We start from the raw sequence: 20,860 nt of genomic DNA, 5'->3' as shown, positions 1-20,860 counted from the left end.
ATGACCAGTTCCAATTTGCATACAAGCATTGTTCTCATTATATTTCTGTGTTTGTTTTCGTCTTCAAAGCTATTTTTTCAAAAGTGGTTCCCTTCATCTAAGCAATGGACTACTGTATATGCGTTCCTCGTTTCAACCTCCCCAGTCTCACCCCATCACTTTCCGCACCCCCCTCAGTTTAACTCGGAGTTCCCCTTTGTATTACATTCTCCAATCCGAGCACAGGTCCTCACAAGCAGATTCATATATTTTCCTTTCGTCTCTTGGGTTTCAATTAGAAATTCACGTTTTTCAACATATGAGGCCATGTTGCACAGCCGTTATGACCAACCAAAAAGATAATTAATTAATGATATCCTTCGTGCTTATAAACAGATTAATGTCATATCGATTTTGTCACGTTAATTATAAATAATAGCTAAAAAATATAACATAGGAACTTAATGCAAGATTCATGAGTCCCAAAGCAAGAAAGTTGATTTCGTGTCATTCAAACCCTTCGGTTTAAAAACCAATCTTTTCAGCTTCAACTTGCTGAAAACATTAATAAGAACAGCACATGAATTAGACTTGAATATGATCCTACATACTGCGTGTAAGTATGAATATTCAGGGCTGAATAACTTCACTATCTCAGTTTACTTAAACAATCAGACCAAAATAAAATTAATTGTATTCCAGCGTTGTAAAATTATGTTAAAAGTAGAAAACTCCCAAATATAAAGAACGTGATTAAATTTTGTTTGAATTGATTAAAAATGTCAGTTCTTTAAATAAGGCAATGGGCGTTAATGGTATCAGAATTTCTTCTGAATGAAAAGCATTTAAGCCTATAGTCATTACATTTTTCTTTTAATAAAACCAAATCTTTAGGTTTACTAATACGATCAGAGTATAAACTTTCCCCCAAGCTCTTTTTTTAACTTTTCACCACCTGTCTCCGTTGAAACAGAAAATAAAATAATTAAAACTTGCTAAACTACACACATACACACAAAACCACACTACTCCAAAAACATCAGCAGTTGACGTAATTACTAACCAACCAATCAAGCTGACAATCATTCATATAAATAACAGAAGCATAAATTAAGATGGCGGTCAGTATTCGACCCGATCATCCCCAGTATCCCCAGCAAAATGCATTTTATAACTATTGACAATAATTAATATTTTAATTGTTTTTGTTTTCAATTAACTTTAAAAGCAATCAGTTAAAGTTGGTCAATCACAAATCATATTTATCTAATTTAGTAGCATTCATGTGACCGTACATTCAACCATACGCTTACAGTACATATTCAAATAAAGGACATCTCCAAATAAAATTTTAAAAGTTAAAATGAAGCGCATTGAAAATGCCGTTGTTTAATTTTGGACAATGAGAAAGTACAGTGTAAAACTTTGTCGCCATACTAAGTACAGTTTAATATGCATACGTAAGCTATGGAATTAAGTATTAACTCCTATCTTTATAAAACAGATTCAGTAGACAATGGTCTCGGGACTATCCCAGTTTGTATCCGATGGTCTGGAAATTTACAGCTTAAAAGTGTTCCAGTAATTTTTAATCCCACTGTTCCATTTTTCCTTTTTAGCGGGTTGAATGGAAAGAAAGATTTAATTCATTTTGACAGCTGAAAGCCAGAGTAGCAATGTACTAAAAGAGTACATAATTAAAGAACACTCAGCTTTATCTACTGTGAAAGAAAACAGAGATGCTATGAAAGAATCGGGGGAAATACGATCGATCCTCGGTGCAACATTTGAAACTCTCGCTGTAACTCCGAATACGTTGGATTTAATAACCCTACCTCTCAGTAATATTTTAATAAACGCGAAATAAGAATGACAATCACCGAGAAATCGTCTGAAAATGTGGATTATCTATAAAGAAATGTGACTAGACGTCGGGGTCCAGTTCTTAGCGCATGTGCTTTGTGTTCGGAAATTCCAAGGTACAAAAGCCGAACCAGCGACTGGATAATACCAATTCGTACATTTCATAAGTGATTCCAGGCAAATTCACCGGGGATACATAGTTTCAAACGTTCTACAATCCAATCTCTTCTGCCAACATCAAGTCCATATCAACATCAGGGCCCTGATGACGCTACCTGTAAGGGCCTCTGAAACGCAGGTCAATTTCTACGAGAATGCACGGCGCAACGTCCCAGAAGACAGCCATCTTCTTACTTCTTAGGAAAAAGAAACATTTCGTGACGGGAGAAGGCGTAAGAATTTTTGTTTCGCAAATGATGAAACCCGCAGACATAACAGAACCAAACAAAGTCCTCCTTGAGAAGCTAATAATACTTTAAGAAGTCAATAAATTACTCGCGTTTTATGAAATTCTAAGATTGATTTCAGCGCTCACTATTCCTTATCCACATTCAGTTAAAATCAATCCACACACCGCCATCCTAATTTTTTAAAACCAACCTTAATATTATCACTTAACCTTCTGACCATTACTATTATTATATTTTTCGTACTTCAAGATTAACTTCCATTATCTAATGATAGTGCTTCTGGAGGCACCGCTGCCTCATTTTTTAACTGTTACATACCTGCCGAGATAAACACGCATCCCCCAAATGCAAAAGAGCTCTTCTTAATTCGCTAGCTACCAACTCAGATCTGTTGCACTCTTCAGGAATCATCAAAATACAGAAATAAATTACACTCTGAACAATCTAAACAAGTGTTAACTTGATATCTGCGTTTGAGTCAAAAATAACACAAATAAAAACAAGACAGCCTTTCAGTTCTACGGAATCACAGCAATCCCATTTCTCGAAACCGACAGTGCGTGGTGATACACAATTTCATCGCACAACTGCATAGCGTGACGAAAAATAATGGACTTAATATAAATCACAGAGAATCGAATCGGAACATAGAACCATTAAAAAATACCTATTTTTTAACATATCTCCATTGCAAGCTATGGGTCTGGTGGGGGAGAAACCAGATCATACATGGCTACTGCTGTCGAAATTCACGTTTCCGAAGCAATGTAACGTTGATACAGCTGCTTGCAGCGTGTTAACGTTACCGCATTAAGCTTTGGGCACAAAGGCTGCGCAGTTTTACATTTCCCGACACCCCTCATTAAACAATGCATACCCTCGTTTCGTATCTCCTGTTTCAGATTCGTTACCGAAGCACTGCTACTGCTAATGAACCTAAAACCCGCCCCCATTAACTCGATACGCCAAAAGTATTTGATCTGTATCTGATTGCGCTTCAGAATTGTGTCCGGCATGTCTATCCTGGACCACGTTTTGTAGCAGTAGTAGGAATGAGAAAAGTGTGATATGGGATGGTGGCAGAAAAGAAGGAAATGTGTCTTCTTTTCATAACGAAAGTACTGACCAATTTCGCCTTGTGAAATCTGTATGTACATTTTTTTCAGTATCTGTCAGTATTGTGTCCCGCGCCGTAGCCGCGCGGTCTGGGGCATCATGCTTCGGACCGGCGATACGGAATGCGCGCTGGTTCGAGTCTCGGGGGAGAAGAAAGTTTCTCATGAGCTTTCGACCAGTGTATGTTATCGGTGCCAACCCAGCAACGTGAGGAAATTGGGGAGGTACAATGGGTAGCGTATTCCGGTCATGAAAACTAGCAATTCCTGGGGGTTCGTCGTGCTGACCACACGTCACCCTATATCTGGTTGGATGATCGTTCACCTCTGCTTAGGCATGTGAACGTGAGACCAGCAGTCAAGCTAGTCGGCTTTGGCTCTCTGCAGCTGTTACGCTACGGATTTAATTTTTAATTTGTCAGTATTACCAAACTGGAACAAAATTCAATGAGGACAGATCCTGTCCACGGCACCGCGGAAGCAAATTTTCAGGGTGGATATTAGTTGCGTACACCAGATTATCAGCGGCCTCCTGATTGGCTCTGTCCTTTTTTTTTTTTGGACACATAGCTTCATCCTTAACTGCCGGACTGCGCTCATTCAGGGGCTGCTACGTTGTTAACAACAAAATCACTCCAGCACTGTTTAAAATTTGCTAGTCCCATGTGTGTTTTCGTCTATGTGGCAGCCAAGATATTCCACTCACAGCAGTGACTGGTCGTTCAATGTTCGGTATCTGACATGAACAGTGGCCAGTTTCCTTCACGCCCACACCCCGTTCAGCGTTGCCGCATTCAGTACGTATCTGGTAGTTTCCTCATTTATACCAAAGCTTTTATCACGAGTTAGAGGTGGGAATATCCTTACCTTTGCATTTTATCTCTCCACTGTTTTAATGGGCCCCTCTCTACACTAGGGCGATTTCCATTAGAGAGGCACTGACTTTACATAACTTCTCTTTCATTGCCGCCCAGGCTAGTTCGTCGTATCAGATTTCTGTTCGGAAATTACTCGGGAGAAAAACCTGTCGTTCTGATAGGGGAAGTTCGTAATTTTCATCGGTTTTTCTGGGCGAATGTTCGAATGACATCATCAAGGAGACAACAACCATCTCTTTAGTTGTCTTCCTTCCTGCATTTTGCTTAATACACAGAAATGACTGCAAGAACCGGGTATTTCCGGTTATAATCCAGTTCTTGCACTAAGAAAGGGAGAAGGTGCATGTAAGATTTGAGGTTTTCACAGCGGTGAGTATGAAGATTTCTGTCTTCCGGCTTGTTGCGCTGTGTAGTCTGGTCGATGGTTATCAACATTTCAGAGGTCACACTGCCTGGTGACGGAGGCAGTATGACCTCTGAAACGTTGGTAAACACCTACCAAACTACACGGCGCAACAACCCAGAAGACAGAAATCTTCAAGAATGTGCATGTTTAACATCTATAACGTAATAAATAAAAATTATCAGCGTATAGCATGTAAATTATTCAATAAAGGACAATATGAGAGGTCAATTCAACGAAAATATCTTTTTCCTAAAATGTCATTATCTAATTCTTCCACGCAGGTCTTAAATTTGATAGTGCAAGAGATTACATCTGTAACCTATTGTGAACACGAAAATGAACCTTTGGGTTTTAAAAAACTGGGGGATTTATTGACTAGCGCAGAGCCTATTAGCCTCTCAAGAAGGACTCTGCTCCATGGAAATAGTTAAAAGATTAGATCTAATAGAATTTGAGCCTCTTATTCTAGATTGGGCACACGTAGCGGTACAAGAGACAAAACCTGTTTCAAGCAACATTTTGATTTACATGTTCTATAGCGTAGCTATAAGGCAAAATATGTCTATTAATACAGATATTACCTCAAATATTCAGTAATATTCATGTATATTAACATTAATACTATTACAATTTTCATCACTCTCTGTTATAACAGCCATACATTAAAATATTGATAAATTTTTGAATAACCTATATGAACAAAGCTTACTGTGGATATTAACACACCTGAAAGATAGTTCATGTGTATTTACGTACGTTTCTGTGCACTACAATTTAACCGTTTAAATATTTTGCGATCTCACACAAGCGCATTAAATAAGCCGTTATGTACGATTTCCCTCCGGCTTAGGCATATACGCATTAAGGCCGCCGTACACATGTAATGTGAATATAATATGATAAAACAGAATTCCGTCCAACGAATTTCGAATTTGTATTTGCAGGATGAGACATTAAATTATCAAAGGGATGTATTCCTCTATAAGTAAAGGCACAATAACAATATATTCTATGGGTTGGGGAAGATTATTTACTGACACTAACGCTTGTGGAAAATTACAAACACTATAATTTTGGTTGAACCCTTAAATAAATAGGCTTCATTATGTAAGCACTGCAAAAACCCTGTCACAAATTTCCTAGAACTTAATGTTTTAGAAATAATATGGCATAAAGAGAGTTTTTCTAATTGAAGAATTTAAATAGTTTCCCGAATTTATGTTACTACATTTCACCATGACCTACAACCTCTCCCCACCCCCCACCCCAAGAAAAATTAATCACGGTTTATACGCCTGAGTCGGGCACAGATTTTATGAGCTTAAGTAGTAAACAATCCAAACACTTTTCGTGATATGACCGGGATTTACTGGTAATTACTAAATAAAAGTATAAATGACCATTTTGAGAAGGTCCTTGCAATCACAACTATTTCCGTAAATAACGAAGAATATGGCACTTGAAAAAGTTATCTTTTCCTGCGTATAAAGCAGGGAAAACCTAGGTGTTAATGAATGCCATCAGGACGCTTCAGTACTGAAACTATTAAAGAGGTGGGAAATAGTTTCAAAAATACACTCCTGTAAACAAAGTTTCGTTGCGGTGCCCTTGGGGATCACAAGTCACTGCTCTAGACAGACGATGCTTAGCGACGAGCTCATTACTTTTGGTCAACTGAACCCGAGTTTTCGGAAGGAGTGTAGTGTTATGTTCGGAGGATGGATGAGCACTGTTGGAAAGAACGGCAGCGCTCCGGACATTTCAACCCCCGATCACCCACCCTTATACACGAACAAGTCACCCTTTCTCTTAGTTCCTCATCCCTTGATAATGCACACACCCTTCTCCTCGCTCTTCTACACCCTCAAATTTACATTTTAATGGGCTTCGCAAGCACAGCCTGGCTGGTAGCTACGCGCTGGGCCAACCTCTTCCGCCTACTAGGACAAAGTAAAGAAAATACGGACAGACAAAATTTTGTCCCTAATATACACTGTCGCAGATTAGTAAAACGACACATTTTATACATTCAGTTTTCAATTCTTATAATGTTTTTTTAGAAAAATTGGCGACTAAAGATTGCCCAATCACATTTCCTTAAATTAGTTAACGTTTTGTAAATCTCTGTCGCTCTTCGACACTTTTGGTCACATCTCGTCACGCCGTTACAGTAGGTCATATATAGTCACGCATTGTCAAACTTTGTCACGCTTGGGCGCTCATCGCCACGTTTCGGCACTTATCGTGAACTCTCGTCACGCCGTCAAAGCTGGTAACTTTTAGTCACGCTTAGTCACGCTTCGGCACGCTTCCGTTATGTTACGGAAGGCTCGGTTAATTTTGGTACTTTGCAATCCGTTAGGTGAAGTTAGGGCAGGTTAGGTTAGATTTGTTCGGTTAGATTAGGTAGAGTTATTTTAGGTTAGGTTACGTTAGGTTATGTTAGGTTAGCTTAAGTTGGGTTAGGTTAGTTTCTTAACATGGAAATACGTAAAGAAGGAAATTGGAGGGAACTCAAGGAAACAAGACACACAATGGTACAAATATAATACTGAAGAACGTTGATATCCAGTGAGTGCGAATTCTTTTGTTAAGTTATTTCCATGTAACGTAGCAAGTATCTGTGAACACTGACTATTAATTCGCCAGCTTAGCAAGCAAAGTCAAGCCTTGCTTCTCCATCAGCAAAGAAAGTTAGGTTGATGAACTACGCAAAGTCGGTACGAACATGCAACAACGCTGGTCGGCTGCCGATGCATTTCAGGCGCCAATTATAACAAAAAACACTATACTACAAGGACACGGTAGGTTGCAAAACATTATACACCATCCTCCGAAATGGAAAAGGCCAAGTAATCGGGCGATTCCCGGGACACCACTTATACAGCACGAAGAAATAAATCACAGTCGGTTCACTGGTTTGGAAAAAAAAACTATCATTTTGAAAACTATCGAAGAGAAAGATCCGCCCTTAAAAATACCCACCTCAAAAGTTAAACCACGACAAGAAGATTTGAAATGGGGATGAATTTCTTAAACAGCTGCTCTCGTCCAAGGATCTAGCCTCATTAGTCCCACCAGTTTCCAGAGTTTTGACACCGAACATAGAAAATAATTTTCCTTCTCCTTTTTCGGTAAATTACGTGAAGAAAAATACGATGGAACCGGTTTTTGACTTATAGTATGCGAAACTAAGAGACTAATCAGAATCACAGCAGAGCTTAATTACGTCCTGCAACGCAGATAAGAGAGAAATTTGCCTGTAAATTTCTAAATCCTCTTAACAACATAAAAGCTGCGTGTCAGTTTTATTTTTAACAAAACAAACTTTTGAACTTCATTATTACAAAAGCTACGTGTTAGAAGGAAATTCTCTGCTCACAAGCCAAAGCAAACACAGCTATACAAATTTTATAAATTTGTGTAATTTGACATAAAACTTCATATCACAAGGGAATGACTGTATGGATATCCATTTTTGCAACAATAGATTCGATGTGGCTAATAAAATCTTTACACATTGACCAGTAATTTCGAAAAACTTTTACAACGGCTAAGTAAACCTGTTAAGGTCCTGTAGTATTCTCTGCAATCTACCAACTTCCGTCGTGTTGCGTACGTGGCAAAATAGTCACTGTACCTCTACAATTTACAGAAAAATTGGTCAAGATTATCGAATGGCTATTGCCTATTTAAACGAATTATTTACGTAATAGCCAGAATAAGAGAATTTTAAACTTATCTAAACTGAGTAAACAGGAATACGATGGCTTCTATAAATTTCGTACCAAGACCAATGTGGTAACAATATAATAAAAAAACGCGACATACAGACACAAATGGGACTATAAGATTCTTATACGCAAATAATACCTCAAAGCAAAGAATTAAAATAAAACCCCCCCTCTAAAATAATCCCATAAATATCGTTCTAGAATACACTATAAGCAATAAATAATTCGCAAATAATGAATACATAAATAATAATAAATAATGCATACATGATGAATGGAAACCCAAACCGCACATCATTTTACACGTGATAATAAATAGTTTTAGCTCCGAAACGTTCTAATAATTCACTTAGACGCGGCCATCTCGTACTCGCAACTTTTCTCCGCCATCTCTATTCATGTCTGGCTGACGAGAGTGTTTCTGAAGCCCCGCAAATTCTGAATAAAGCTTCTGATTTGTATCTTACCTCCATCACATTATCCCCGCACATTGTGTGACGTCATCGTATGGAGAAATCTCCCATGATGCACCACTGCTTCAAGTTACAGCCTGAAAATGAAAAACAATATCGTGTTAAGAATCATAAAAAATTAGTTTTGTGTGCGCGCGTATGAGACAACGTCTGTAAGAAATGAGTGAATCATTTCGCTTTGCACTGCTCTAAGTTTAACGGTGTGGAAAATGAATACGATAGAAAGAAGAAAATACGTTAAAGGAACGAAAAATATAAAGTGAAGTAGGATAGGGGTGAAGGATAACGACGCAAAATATAAATCATCCATCGTTGAATTTAAACTGATGTTTTCCATTAGTAGTAAGTGAAGTAGTATTGTACTCTGAAAAATAATTGTAGCGTTAACTTAGCTGGATCTGATTACTTGTTTTATTCAGTTTTTATAAAATTCAATTTGTTTTAAGAAACTTTATTCGACCACATCCAGCGTAATTTTAAACGTGATGTGGCATTCACACCTGGCCTTAATAAGTTTTTTACCTGAAGCCATAACTTGTCAAGAATTCAAGAACAAGCCACCACGTCAGATTCACACAACAGAGCGTTTATTTGATGCATTTTGTTAAAACCACATTGTGGAATAAAATATGTAAATTCGAATGTAATTTGTACGAACTTTCAGCGATGAGACACTTGTCCCTCTTAAAAGAGACTGTACACAAATCCACCTCTGAAAACAGTAACATGTTATTTGTAAATTAATTATCGTAAAGTTGTAATTAAAATACAATGACACCGGAGGTGTCGAAACAACATTTCACCAAACCGCGTAACAGAGATTCAGAATAAAGTATTTCAAATATTTTTGTTGGTTATACGAAATCAACTCCAAGCGATGCTTAATATTTAGTAAATTCGGAACCTCAGGAAATTTCAACTCTGCATTATGCATAAATTCCGAATATACCACCATTGCACATTATGTCAACAATACCAATTACAAATTCTAGTGTACGTAACTAGACTGAGTACAATGGACCTCGTCACCAAAGAATCAACAAATATAGTTAAATACACCATAATTTTCAAATTTGAAACCAAAAGCAGTCAAAAAATTAAATAAGAAGAATAGATAACCTCAAATTCAACGATTCATTTCATGGCTGAATTTGCTTTGTACTACATTCCAACACCTATTAAGTGTAAGATATTAAAATATTTATCACATTCAGTTCAAGACAATTTTCCAACAAAAATATTACTAACGAAAGCAATACATGTCTTATATCTCCACCAAATTTATAGGATGCCATTAGCATGTTAATATCAGAAGTCCACTACAGTAAGCACAATAATACATCGACTGCTTAGTCCCTATCTTGATAAGAACCACACCATATGCTATGTGAAGTTTAACCACTCACCAAAATGCAACACAGACTCTCCTTGTCTTCTTGGTGAACGAGACAAATAAGAATTAAAAACACTTATTATTCTAGAACAAAAACAGCTCCACCTGTTTTCACAAATTCTAGATTTAACGAAGCAAGGAATAATAAACCTCGTATGTCAGTATTCACAAATGCTACCACGTTCAGTCACCCAATGTTGCAGCCTGTAAGACTTTATCAACAGCCAAAAAGCATGATGAACGTAGTTATTATTATTCAACATTTTATCCTGGGTATGTGATATATTCGTCTGTGTACAGAATTTGATACAGTGTATTTATGAACCAGAGACTAGAAACTGCTGTCATGTAAACTTGATAGGAAATAATATTCCTTACAGGGAAGAAAAAAGCAATAAGATCCATTATTGAGCATGTCACTTCACGAAGAATGATGCATTCAGACGAAATGAAGGTATCTGAAATGTCAGTCACAGTTTGGAAAGGAACGGATTTTCAGAATTTTCGATACATCCCTCAAGTGTGTTCACTACTGGCGTGACACGACTCAGGATTTATATCTCATATTCGATAGTAAGGGGGTATAATCCTCTGCGCATAAGTATTGAGCAATTCTTCGTCAACTGGCTTCATAATTATAAACAAACATGCATTCATGTTCTACAAACTACACCCAATAGATCTTTTACATACGTCAATTCTTCTGGTTCTTTCGTCGAAGCGTGACACATGGAGGGGTCCATGTGTTCTTCGCTTACACTAAAGCGTAAAGAACACCTAATAAGCATGTATTACAAGTCGTAAGTCAAGGTGCAGAGGTTGTGATCCCTATTCGTGTTAGGAACAGACCATCACGACTAGAAGTGCATTTCCCGAATCCTTAGAGGCACATATCGGAAAGATACCTTAAAATTTTAACGCTCCCTTCACTTAGCTGCAAGTTCACAATTAGAACCGAAACAGACCCACACAGGCTCAGTACCAAAAACTATGAGCGTTTTCACGCGACCAGAGTCCCAAATTCACGAGTTTATGGACTCGCATCAAATTCCCCTACAAACTAAACGCCGTTTTTAAGTTCAAAAAGAGTATTGTGTGGAATATTAATTAACGTCGGTTAATACGGCAACACTGTAATGTAGCGCATCGTGTGTTATCTGGGCAGCCTGACCTGGAATATTAAATTGAGGTGAAGTGGTCGACGGTTATCATATCGACAGATCGAAGGCTAAGCATTCTCATTCCATGTACAGAACGTAGTTATATTTGACCACATACTGTAATCGCTGGAAGCAATCTTTGCTAATTTCGAACTGTTCATTAAGGACATATCGACTGGATATAACATGTAATATCACGAGTCACATCCTCCTACTGAGGTAAAGCCCAAATATTATACTTCTTAAATTAACAAACTTGAATTGGTAGCAGTCAAAGATCAATTAATGGTTTCAAATATCGAAGATGACAACCTTCTGGGATATTTTGCTTTGATGTCTTTAAGTTAACCGACGTTTAAGAGGAGTTTACTGCCTCAATCATCAAGATGACAATGATGTCTGAGGCAGTATTCACCTCTTTAAAGTCGCTCAACTTCTAAGAGACTATACGGTACAATATTCCAGAAATTTATCTGATGATAACCTAAACTTTTACTTAGATTCAAGTTTCATTCCTTGAATGTGAATATAAAAATTACAATTTGAGGATCAAATAATCTGAGGTAATATTTTCAATATTGCAGGATCTGGTTGAAACATCTGCTTCCTAAGTATGTTAAAAGATGCTGTATCCTAAAACAAGGAAGTGTGTTAGAGAAGTTTCATGACTTTAACATCATTCTATTCTCCGAATCAAATGCTCACGCGATACGTAGTGACCAGTACTGCAATGAAGGTACTTAGATTTTCTCATCGCAGACGACAAATCGAACTCTGTTAATCAAATAAACATAATAAATAACTTCATTACGCACGGTAAAAAATAACGTGATATTCCGAAGTCAAGGTTCCATTTTAAAGCAGAACAATAACAGGCTCTACATGATGCGTGAAAGTTACTATAATGTAGTAAATCACAAATGTGGCATTAGTTGAAGATTGTACATTGCTGATATTTCAGAACATTGGCTGAAAAAACTATTCGATAACACTTAAAATTATGACCTGACAGTTCTGTCTAACCGAAAGTGACAATTCTGGACAACCAATTTAACTCGAGCAGACAAACGCATACACGGTCTTGTCCATTCATTCGACTGTCCAGTTCCGTTGGACACTCCAATATGGACGTCGGCTCTAAACAAAGCAAGTGAAGTTTTGCTCTGGCTGTGATACGAAATGTCATTTCACCATCGAATGTGTCTGCGCAAGGAGTACAACATGTTCATTATGACCTTGAAACCGAAGCCCGTCTATAGTGCGCGACTGTAATCTTGAGACTTCCAAGGAATGCAGGAATTCCGTAGAGTTAAAGGAAGACGCTTTCCTCCTTCACCCCACTTCCTCACCCCGCAAGTCACAAGATTACAGTCGTGGACTGTAAATAATGCTCAGAGATTCAGTTCTTACTCCAAAGAAAACACAACACATTACCATTGAAATGATCAACTGGTTGATCCTATTTAATATTATTATCAATGTTTTAATTCTGATAAGCATACACAACCCATAATACCGCATATGCTGGCGTACACGACGACTCAGAACATAAGGCAACGCAGAATTTTCAATTAAAAATATAAGTTTCGGGTTCTATTTGCCATACAAGACTATATATGTGCACGTATGTATGTACGTATGCATATATATAACGTAATATTCATTCAAATCCTTGCCAAAAGCCTGTGTTTGGATTGCAGCTTGTTACCAGTGATTACGTTATGGCACCTGTTGCAAATGGCGAATAGTGTGGAGTTAATCCTAGCGATTTTGTAGTTATTGTAATTATGGTCATGTTATCCCATCACACATTACTGTATTAAATTTCCACGCTAATTACGTACACCAAATATGAGTCTGAATTAGAAATAGTTACGGTGGGAGTTAAGTAATGCACAGCAGCTGTTAAGCGTCAGGTAGCATTTAAGGATTTACGGTTCACATATTCTACTTAGTGCATAAGACGATTCCAAATTTAGGACAATACATAATGAGGAATGTTATTATTTATATATCTGGCATTATTACCAGGAAAAAATATCTCATAACGGCAGCATCTACATCAATCAGAATACTGGCTGTCCCAAAAACGATTTATAAACAATGCTGACGTATGTAATGGCTGTGTATACATCTTTTAGAAACAACCTGTATACAGGAATCACAGCAGTTACAACAACTAACATCAAGCACTTTAGGGATGATGGTAAAGCGATCATGACTGGCCTAGACTAATGTGTTTTGACATTAATTTTAATAGTGTTGGACGTATGGCGGTCCCGCGTGCGCATAAAACCACGTGCCTTGCTCTGAGCTGTATGTGGAACCGAACAGAGGAACTTAACAAAAGAAGGACCGGGACATTCGGAGTCTCCTTGGTGCATGCTACATCGTATTCGGACTGATACCTGCCCCACAGTGTGAAACAGCCTTAAGAATATATATTAACAAATTACCCTAAAAGTAGATTAGTATAGAATAAGGGCGTGATAGATGTCGCTGTGCACTCTAATGTCAGGTAGACGTCCACCTACATAAATCCTTTCAAGCACCGACAGCTGTCACGACCACTGGCTTCTGATGTCTCCCAAAATGTAATCTGTCCCTAACAGAGAATTATAATTCGTCCGTATTCGTCCTTGTTATTCTAGATTTCTGTCGATAAAATAGTTAAAATACACGTTCGAAAACTTCTTTAACCTTGTTTCTGTCACTACGTACAATGTACAATGTGCATTATCACACAGATAGTACCAATATGACGTCACCATAAAATAAAAGAGGGGAATTAGCATAATGTCATAAATGTTCTTTGCACAGGCGTATTTTAGTACTCTCTAATTTTCGAAAATTCTCGTGTAATTAAAACACTGACTGCATGAGAAGTATACGCTTACCAAAATGAAATGTTAACATTTAAACATGCAGCGGTGAATGCGTACGACATTAATTCAGTGAAAATCTCTGTGTAAAAAGTACAGAGCGCTAAATTCGTTCCGATCTCATACCAGGATTCAATTTAAATGTCAGACGCGTGCTTTTCCTTCTCCTCCTTGTAGTTTGCCTTATTGCATACGAATGGCAAATGGTGTATCCATTTCTGTAAATTCGTTTAGCTCTTCATTTCAGAAGCGGTAGGCGCAAGAAACTGTGGTTTTAATGTACTCGGAATACAAATGCATACAGACAGGCCTGTTTATATTCATGGTGAACATCGATAACAACAAAACAATATCCTGCTTTAGCGATAGATATTATGACTAAACTCTTTTGATAGTTAATTTGTCTGTGTGACGTTATATAAAACAGATTGAAAAATTAGGTTACAAATTGTCTGTGAGAATAATGACAGGAACATAAAAAACAGAAGTTTAGTGAAGAATGAGTGTTACTAATCTGATAAAAAGCTTGGACATTTTACGTCGTCATAATTTTTGGTTAGAAGCACGTTTTGGTAACTGACTTTGCTTATGTCATGAGGAAAAATTGTGTCAACTCTTTTGGGTCCACTGCTTGGAGTTAATCCGGGGATAGAGAAAAACGAAGTGGGTTGTCATAATGTCAGCGACGTTACAAAGGTGCTTAATGTTTCTATCATCAGGGCAGCAAGAACTTCTGAAACGTCGGTAAACTTCTACCAGACTACACGACACAACAATCAAGACAGCCATCTTCAGACTTAAAGCCGTCAAAATCTTAGATCTTACTTATATTCATGTAACACGCCACACTCCAATGAAATAATTTTGGTTCTAACCTACCACGAGCCATGTTGGATATTTTTAAGCAGTCGATTTAAATACAGAGCATCGCGTTTATTAAGCAGAATGTATACAAGCAGCGTGTGCATTGCAACACGAGTTTCTCTGCCATCGCTAAATTAGCCTATGTTTTGCAGAGCCGCGCTTGCCACCTCACTGACATCTCTCTGTCTCTTAAATTTCGTAAAATATACGTCTAGATGCTGAAACTTAAACCCGTCTGACATGGTACATACTAACCGGTCGATTACAAATCATTTGCAATTAATTATATATTTGTTATCTTATCATTACGAATTAATCACCATTCGTCACAGCTACTGACAGAGTCGTTAAACAAAACATTTTACCGGGAGGAAGGTTGTCCAGTCCGTTGAAACGACATTACGTATATGAATCTTTCAGAGAGTGTTCGACAAAAACCCAGCTCCAGGCGCCACATCACCAAACTTTCTCCGTAACGTAAACAAATCGAGATCAATGAACCTAATACCAGCTCGTAAATGCGTAGTTAACGTCTCGAACAGGATTAGAAGTTTCAGCTTTTGCAAACAGAGAATTTCATGCCTTCATATATTTTCCCATCTCCGTTCTTTCGAAGAACAGCTTCCGATAATGGTGCTAAGGGCGAAGTACCTGCCAGTACAACATGTCGGCCCACATTCTGCGAACAAAGAGATCACAGAGTAACGACTGGAGCTTTCCATGTTTCAGTCCTCAGTAACTAGAGCCCTGTAAATAATTTTTATTTCGGTACCCAATGTCTTGTTTTGGAGCAGAAATCGAAAGTAGTAGCTTCCGATCTTTCTCGTTATAGGCCAGAAATTTTCCTTCCTCCCAGACAAAAAACTGCGTTTTCATTACAAGCCTTTACATAACCTTCCTTTGGTCTGAATTCCTCTGGGTTTGTTTTATATATATGGTCCCTGTTTCTGAATTATCTTATTTTTACATTAAATCGCATTTCTTTTGTTGGGTAACACATAAACAAACGAAGTCAACAAATATTTTGTAACTCTTATGTGACTGCACTCTTCAGTACATGACGTTAAAACTATTAAAAGAGTCAGGTGGCTGTAACAAAATAAAGATCAAATTGTAATTCAATTGGCAACTTTTACACTATATTCCATAATTACGTCACACAACTGATCTCGTGGTTCTTTATGTAACTGTTCTCAAAGAGTACAACAATTTCTTAAAGATCATAAAAAGAACGACAGAATACATTTTTGTGCCTTCGTGTTAATTTAATTATTATTATACGGATATTTCATACAAGCAGGTAGTTTTTTTACATTGTAAATAGTTCAATTATTCCCAAAATTAATATAATTACAATCTCATATGAGAAGAGAAGTATTTTTCGTTTATGTCCGCTACCCTTTCTAGAGAAAAAAAAGTTTAAAGTTCGAAAGTCGGCGTGTGTCCCCCAATAACAATTAAAGTAACTGACAAATTTCCACGAATCTTGGTATGAATAATATCTAATTCGAAATCAACTCAGCTTCGTACTGTTTACATCTGTCAACAATAACACTAAGATATGCATGCGAGAAATTCTGAAGTGTGTGACTAATGAAATTTTTGGTTTCGTCCATCGCCTTTATATATTAAAACCGCAACATATCGGAAAATAGTTTTATTTCCATGTTCAGGTGAAGGGATCAAGGTGTCAGGTTAAAAACCTTTAAAAGGGAGAAAACATTACGACAGTTGTTAAATTATTGATTAGTTAATCGGTTATTTAACAACGCTGTTTCAGTCGCACCAAATGTCACGAGATCATGGTCAAGAAAGCAGAGTAGCAGAGACTTTAGAGAAATACGCGCAGCCTGTCTCAAATATTATTTTCACATTCACCTACAAACCCTGAGGATAGCCACGAGGTACCTCAATAAAACAAAATGATTTTAGAATAGGTTACATTTTGAACTGCATAATACTCTTGGCAGCGAGATTATGAAACTCATCGTTACATTTCTATAGACAATAATCCTTTCTAGTACTATTTTCACTGACACATGAGGAGTAAAAATAAGAAACTTGTCAAAAACCAATTTTATTGGCTACAAAATAAATGACAGTTCCTTAAACCTAATAAGTTTTGTTCAACACCTTAAGAATACTTTTAAACGTATAAGTCAAGATTAGTTATATCACGAAGCAGGGTGCAGTCATGTTACATGACATATTAAGCGATGATGGAAGAGCTGTTACCAGTAACGTATGTAGCATGACACGATCGGTCAATCGATATTGGTTTGGAAGAAGTGACATCAGCATTATCAATCTTACTAAAACCAAGCTTATGAAAAACGTGAAGTTTTGGTTAGTGACTTCATGTGGGCCTGCTTAGTAATGCAATGGCAAGATAATTACGATAATAATAACACGATTATAATTATTATGAACAGTGCCACCCCGAATATCCGCTTGATACATAAACATAGCTATCATTCATTTGGTTTCCAGAAAATTCTTTACTGTAACGCTTGTTTAACCACAATCAGCGCAATGGGAAATACAATTACATGACTCACCAACCTATAACGAGAACGAAGGTGAAACAGAACTTAACAAAGCCACGAACGTACACACAGAGACACAATCACGTAAACATTTATTTACACTAATTTGTCAGTTTAAATCTTAAAATTACTGTCCAATTAAGAGCTAATTACTTTTTAACAGACCCGCCCAACATGTTTCGTTTCCCACGCCATTTTCAAAACAGCTGTTAATTAAGCCAATCTTGTGCCATCAACTCTTCTTACCTGTCATTTGCAGTGTTGCACTAGTAAGTTTTTCATTAATAAATTAACTCATCTGTCTTTAACTAATATTCTTCGAAAATTTAGTTAATGTTACTTATAATTTTTATGTAAGATAAATTCAAAGCTGCTTCTTTCCTCGGACTGCAGATTTTATATACTTCTCCACCACACAGTTTTCCACTGCTTCTAATTTGATAAACCAGGCATCACATCTCACAGCTCTTCTATAAGTTGCTATTTATAAGCCTCGTTTTTTTATAATTTGTTTTTGCAGTAACCTTTCAAAAATACCTTATTGCTACCCATAGAGCGCGTGAACATTTAAACAGCGTCTACCAAACATGTGCACAGAGGTAGGCAAAACTTGTTTACTGGAGGATTGGGTGGGGCGATATCAGTTGAGTATTTCCCATGCCACCAACTGTTTGTTTGTAAATAATTCAATCAGTTGTACAGACCTCGTAACAGAACTGTGCAGGCAATCAGTAAAATTACGCTTATTTACCATGGAGGTTCAAGAGAAGTTGTCTAGTCTCGTTTTCGATTTGCTGTCGGTCCTTTAATTATTAATTTCATATGCTGTTGAGGATGAAACAGAAAATTTGAATGAGCGCTTCATTGACATGGCTGCCATAAGCTCATTATTTTTTACAAACGCCACTTGTCTTCAATATGCTACCGTATCCAAGTTTTTATAGCCCATCGATGTAAACTGTCTTTTATTTTATATAAATGTCTATTATATTGGATATTAAGTGGGTTATATTAAAACAAATCCCAAATGAATAGAACATAGTTTAAGCTGGCTCGGGACAGGGACTAGAGGTCAGTTCCTGAGAGCACGGTACGAACATCCGAGTCCAGTAAGAAGTGAAAACTTCTTCACCAGTTGAGCGACTATTAGCCTTTCAAGGACTCAGCTCTATGGAATTACAGCACTTACTAGGAAGAATGTAGAAAAACGGAACTCACCGGTAAATGAGAATTAATAGACAACGTCGGAGAGCTTGAAGCTGTACTTAGCCGGAAAAAAATAGTTTCGACAAATGTAAGGAATCATGGAAGTTTTCCAGAATTAATTATTTTCGATAATTCTCATGAATTACGAGGATCTTTATAACAACTAATGTCACGTATATTTGCTGCAAGGCAGTATCTTGAGGGTTTGCAGTCTCTAATAATTCTATGGCAGTGTGGAACATGCTTTAAACAGAGATAAACTATTCAAACAAAGAGCCTTAAGAGAAAGTAACACACACACACATATATATTTCAATTAAGAAAGTTTTTATAATGACTCATCAACTCTTCCGAGAGGGTAAAACTTATTATGAATGGCCCTGCAGATGTGGAGTCCACGGTTTAGTTCCGCTAACAGTTCTCCCTTACCTTCTAGTCCAGGGGTTCTCACCCTTTTCGCGGGCGTACTACTAATTCTAATTTAACACATTAAATGTACCACTAACCAAATGCATTCAGAGAAAACTTAATTATGTTAATATTATCTTACTTAGTTCGCGTACCACCAGTAGTACGCGTACCATAGGTTGAAAAAAGCTGTTATAGTCATAACCCACATCTAAACCAACCCCGTGTCGTTTACAACAAAACTAGTGAAGAGACGGGCATGGAAACCAGCTTTAGGCAAAATGTCACAAGCACATCCACACTAAAATTACCTATCATAAGCACCCATCATGACAAATCAATACCCGAAAATTATACTCTAACCGTATAATCGCACAGACAGGAACTGATGCACAGCGTCTCTTCAAAACCTGAACCTACTAATATAACGAGTCTAAATTTCCTGTCTACAGGCCTACGGTGAACGCAACGCGAGATATCCAGGATAAAAAGAACTTACCCCAATAACGAGAGGTTTCATCGTTATTATACGTACCACATTCTACAACTCTGCATTTTGTCCACAGTGTGTATTTATGAATTTCATATGACTCTTAGAGGAAACATTGATTACTTCTCTGGACAGGATTAACAAATCGATATTTTTAAGAGGGACGAATTGTTTTTTCTTGCTGTGATAATTCGCGACCGGCCACATTCATTATCAGCACCTAGAACGCGTTTCATTCCACCAACTGTCGCATATTTTCTTTTATCCAGCCTTAAGACAAACGCGTATCTTGGTATTCGTCAAGTAACGCGCAAAGACGTACTGCGTGGCTCTACACTCCGTAAGGGACCTTTGGCATCCTCACACACTGAAGGTTTCCCAATCTATTTAGTCTTAACCGTTTTGGTCTGTAAGTTATATGTGCCAGCTACAACGTGAGACTTTGCAGTTTCTAACACGACGTTAATCTTACCAAAATTAGAGGCTGAACACAAATAAAATATTCTAGTACTGTCTTAAATATTCGGCCATATCAAGACTGAGCTGCATCAGGAACTGGATGGAACAGATCCAACGACACAGGAAAATAAGAATGGAAATCGATGTGACGATGAGATGTATTGGAAAAGCGACAGGGGACAAAATGGAGATTGAGTAAGCCTCTGTGAGAGTGGTAATGATGGTACCGGGATCAATACTGAACTGGCTTGAATGCGGGCAGGAGAAGCGGGTTAGTGGCAAATGGTCAGACTACCTCCAACTGAAGAGGAAGACCAATGAAGATGCTGATCAAAAGAAAAGAAACCAGGAAAGGAAAATCAGTCGCATGGAGATTTAGGCAAACGAAGAAGTAAAGCAAATGCGGTGAAGAACTTGCCAATGTGTGAATATTTAATGCGTTTTCTTCCGCGTTATATCTTATTTTATTCCAAATCATACATGGCTAATGATATTTGTAGTCTACTTTCCAAGTATGCCCCTAAATACGTACACTGTAAATTACATAATATCGTAATTAGATTGGTACACTATCCAGAAGTGAAACCAGATCAA

The 20,860-nt window shown here is 37.5% G+C and overlaps 1 protein-coding gene across 7 annotated transcripts in view; it reads right to left on the bottom strand.

Annotated features, from left to right (window-relative positions):
* Window positions 1-20,860, bottom strand: part of Sol1 (CUB domain-containing protein Sol1) — a 659,765-nt gene that overhangs the window by 326,626 nt on the left and 312,279 nt on the right. For all 7 annotated transcript variants that reach the window (XM_087358459.1, XM_087358461.1, XM_087358462.1 and 4 more), the window contains one exon: window positions 8,853-8,935. In XM_087358459.1, the coding sequence (XP_087214585.1) occupies window positions 8,853-8,876 (24 nt within the window). In that variant the 5' untranslated portion in view covers window positions 8,877-8,935. The remainder of the gene's footprint in view (window positions 1-8,852; window positions 8,936-20,860) is intronic.

This window comes from Zootermopsis nevadensis, unplaced genomic scaffold (genome assembly GCF_977971745.1).
Source record: "Zootermopsis nevadensis isolate Lab colony 2312 unplaced genomic scaffold, Znev_1.0 Znev_ptg000030l, whole genome shotgun sequence".
NCBI classification, from domain to species: Eukaryota; Metazoa; Arthropoda; class Insecta; order Blattodea; family Termopsidae; genus Zootermopsis; species Zootermopsis nevadensis.
Note: the sequence above shows the minus strand (reverse complement) of the source record. Positions and strands in the feature narration are given on the sequence as shown.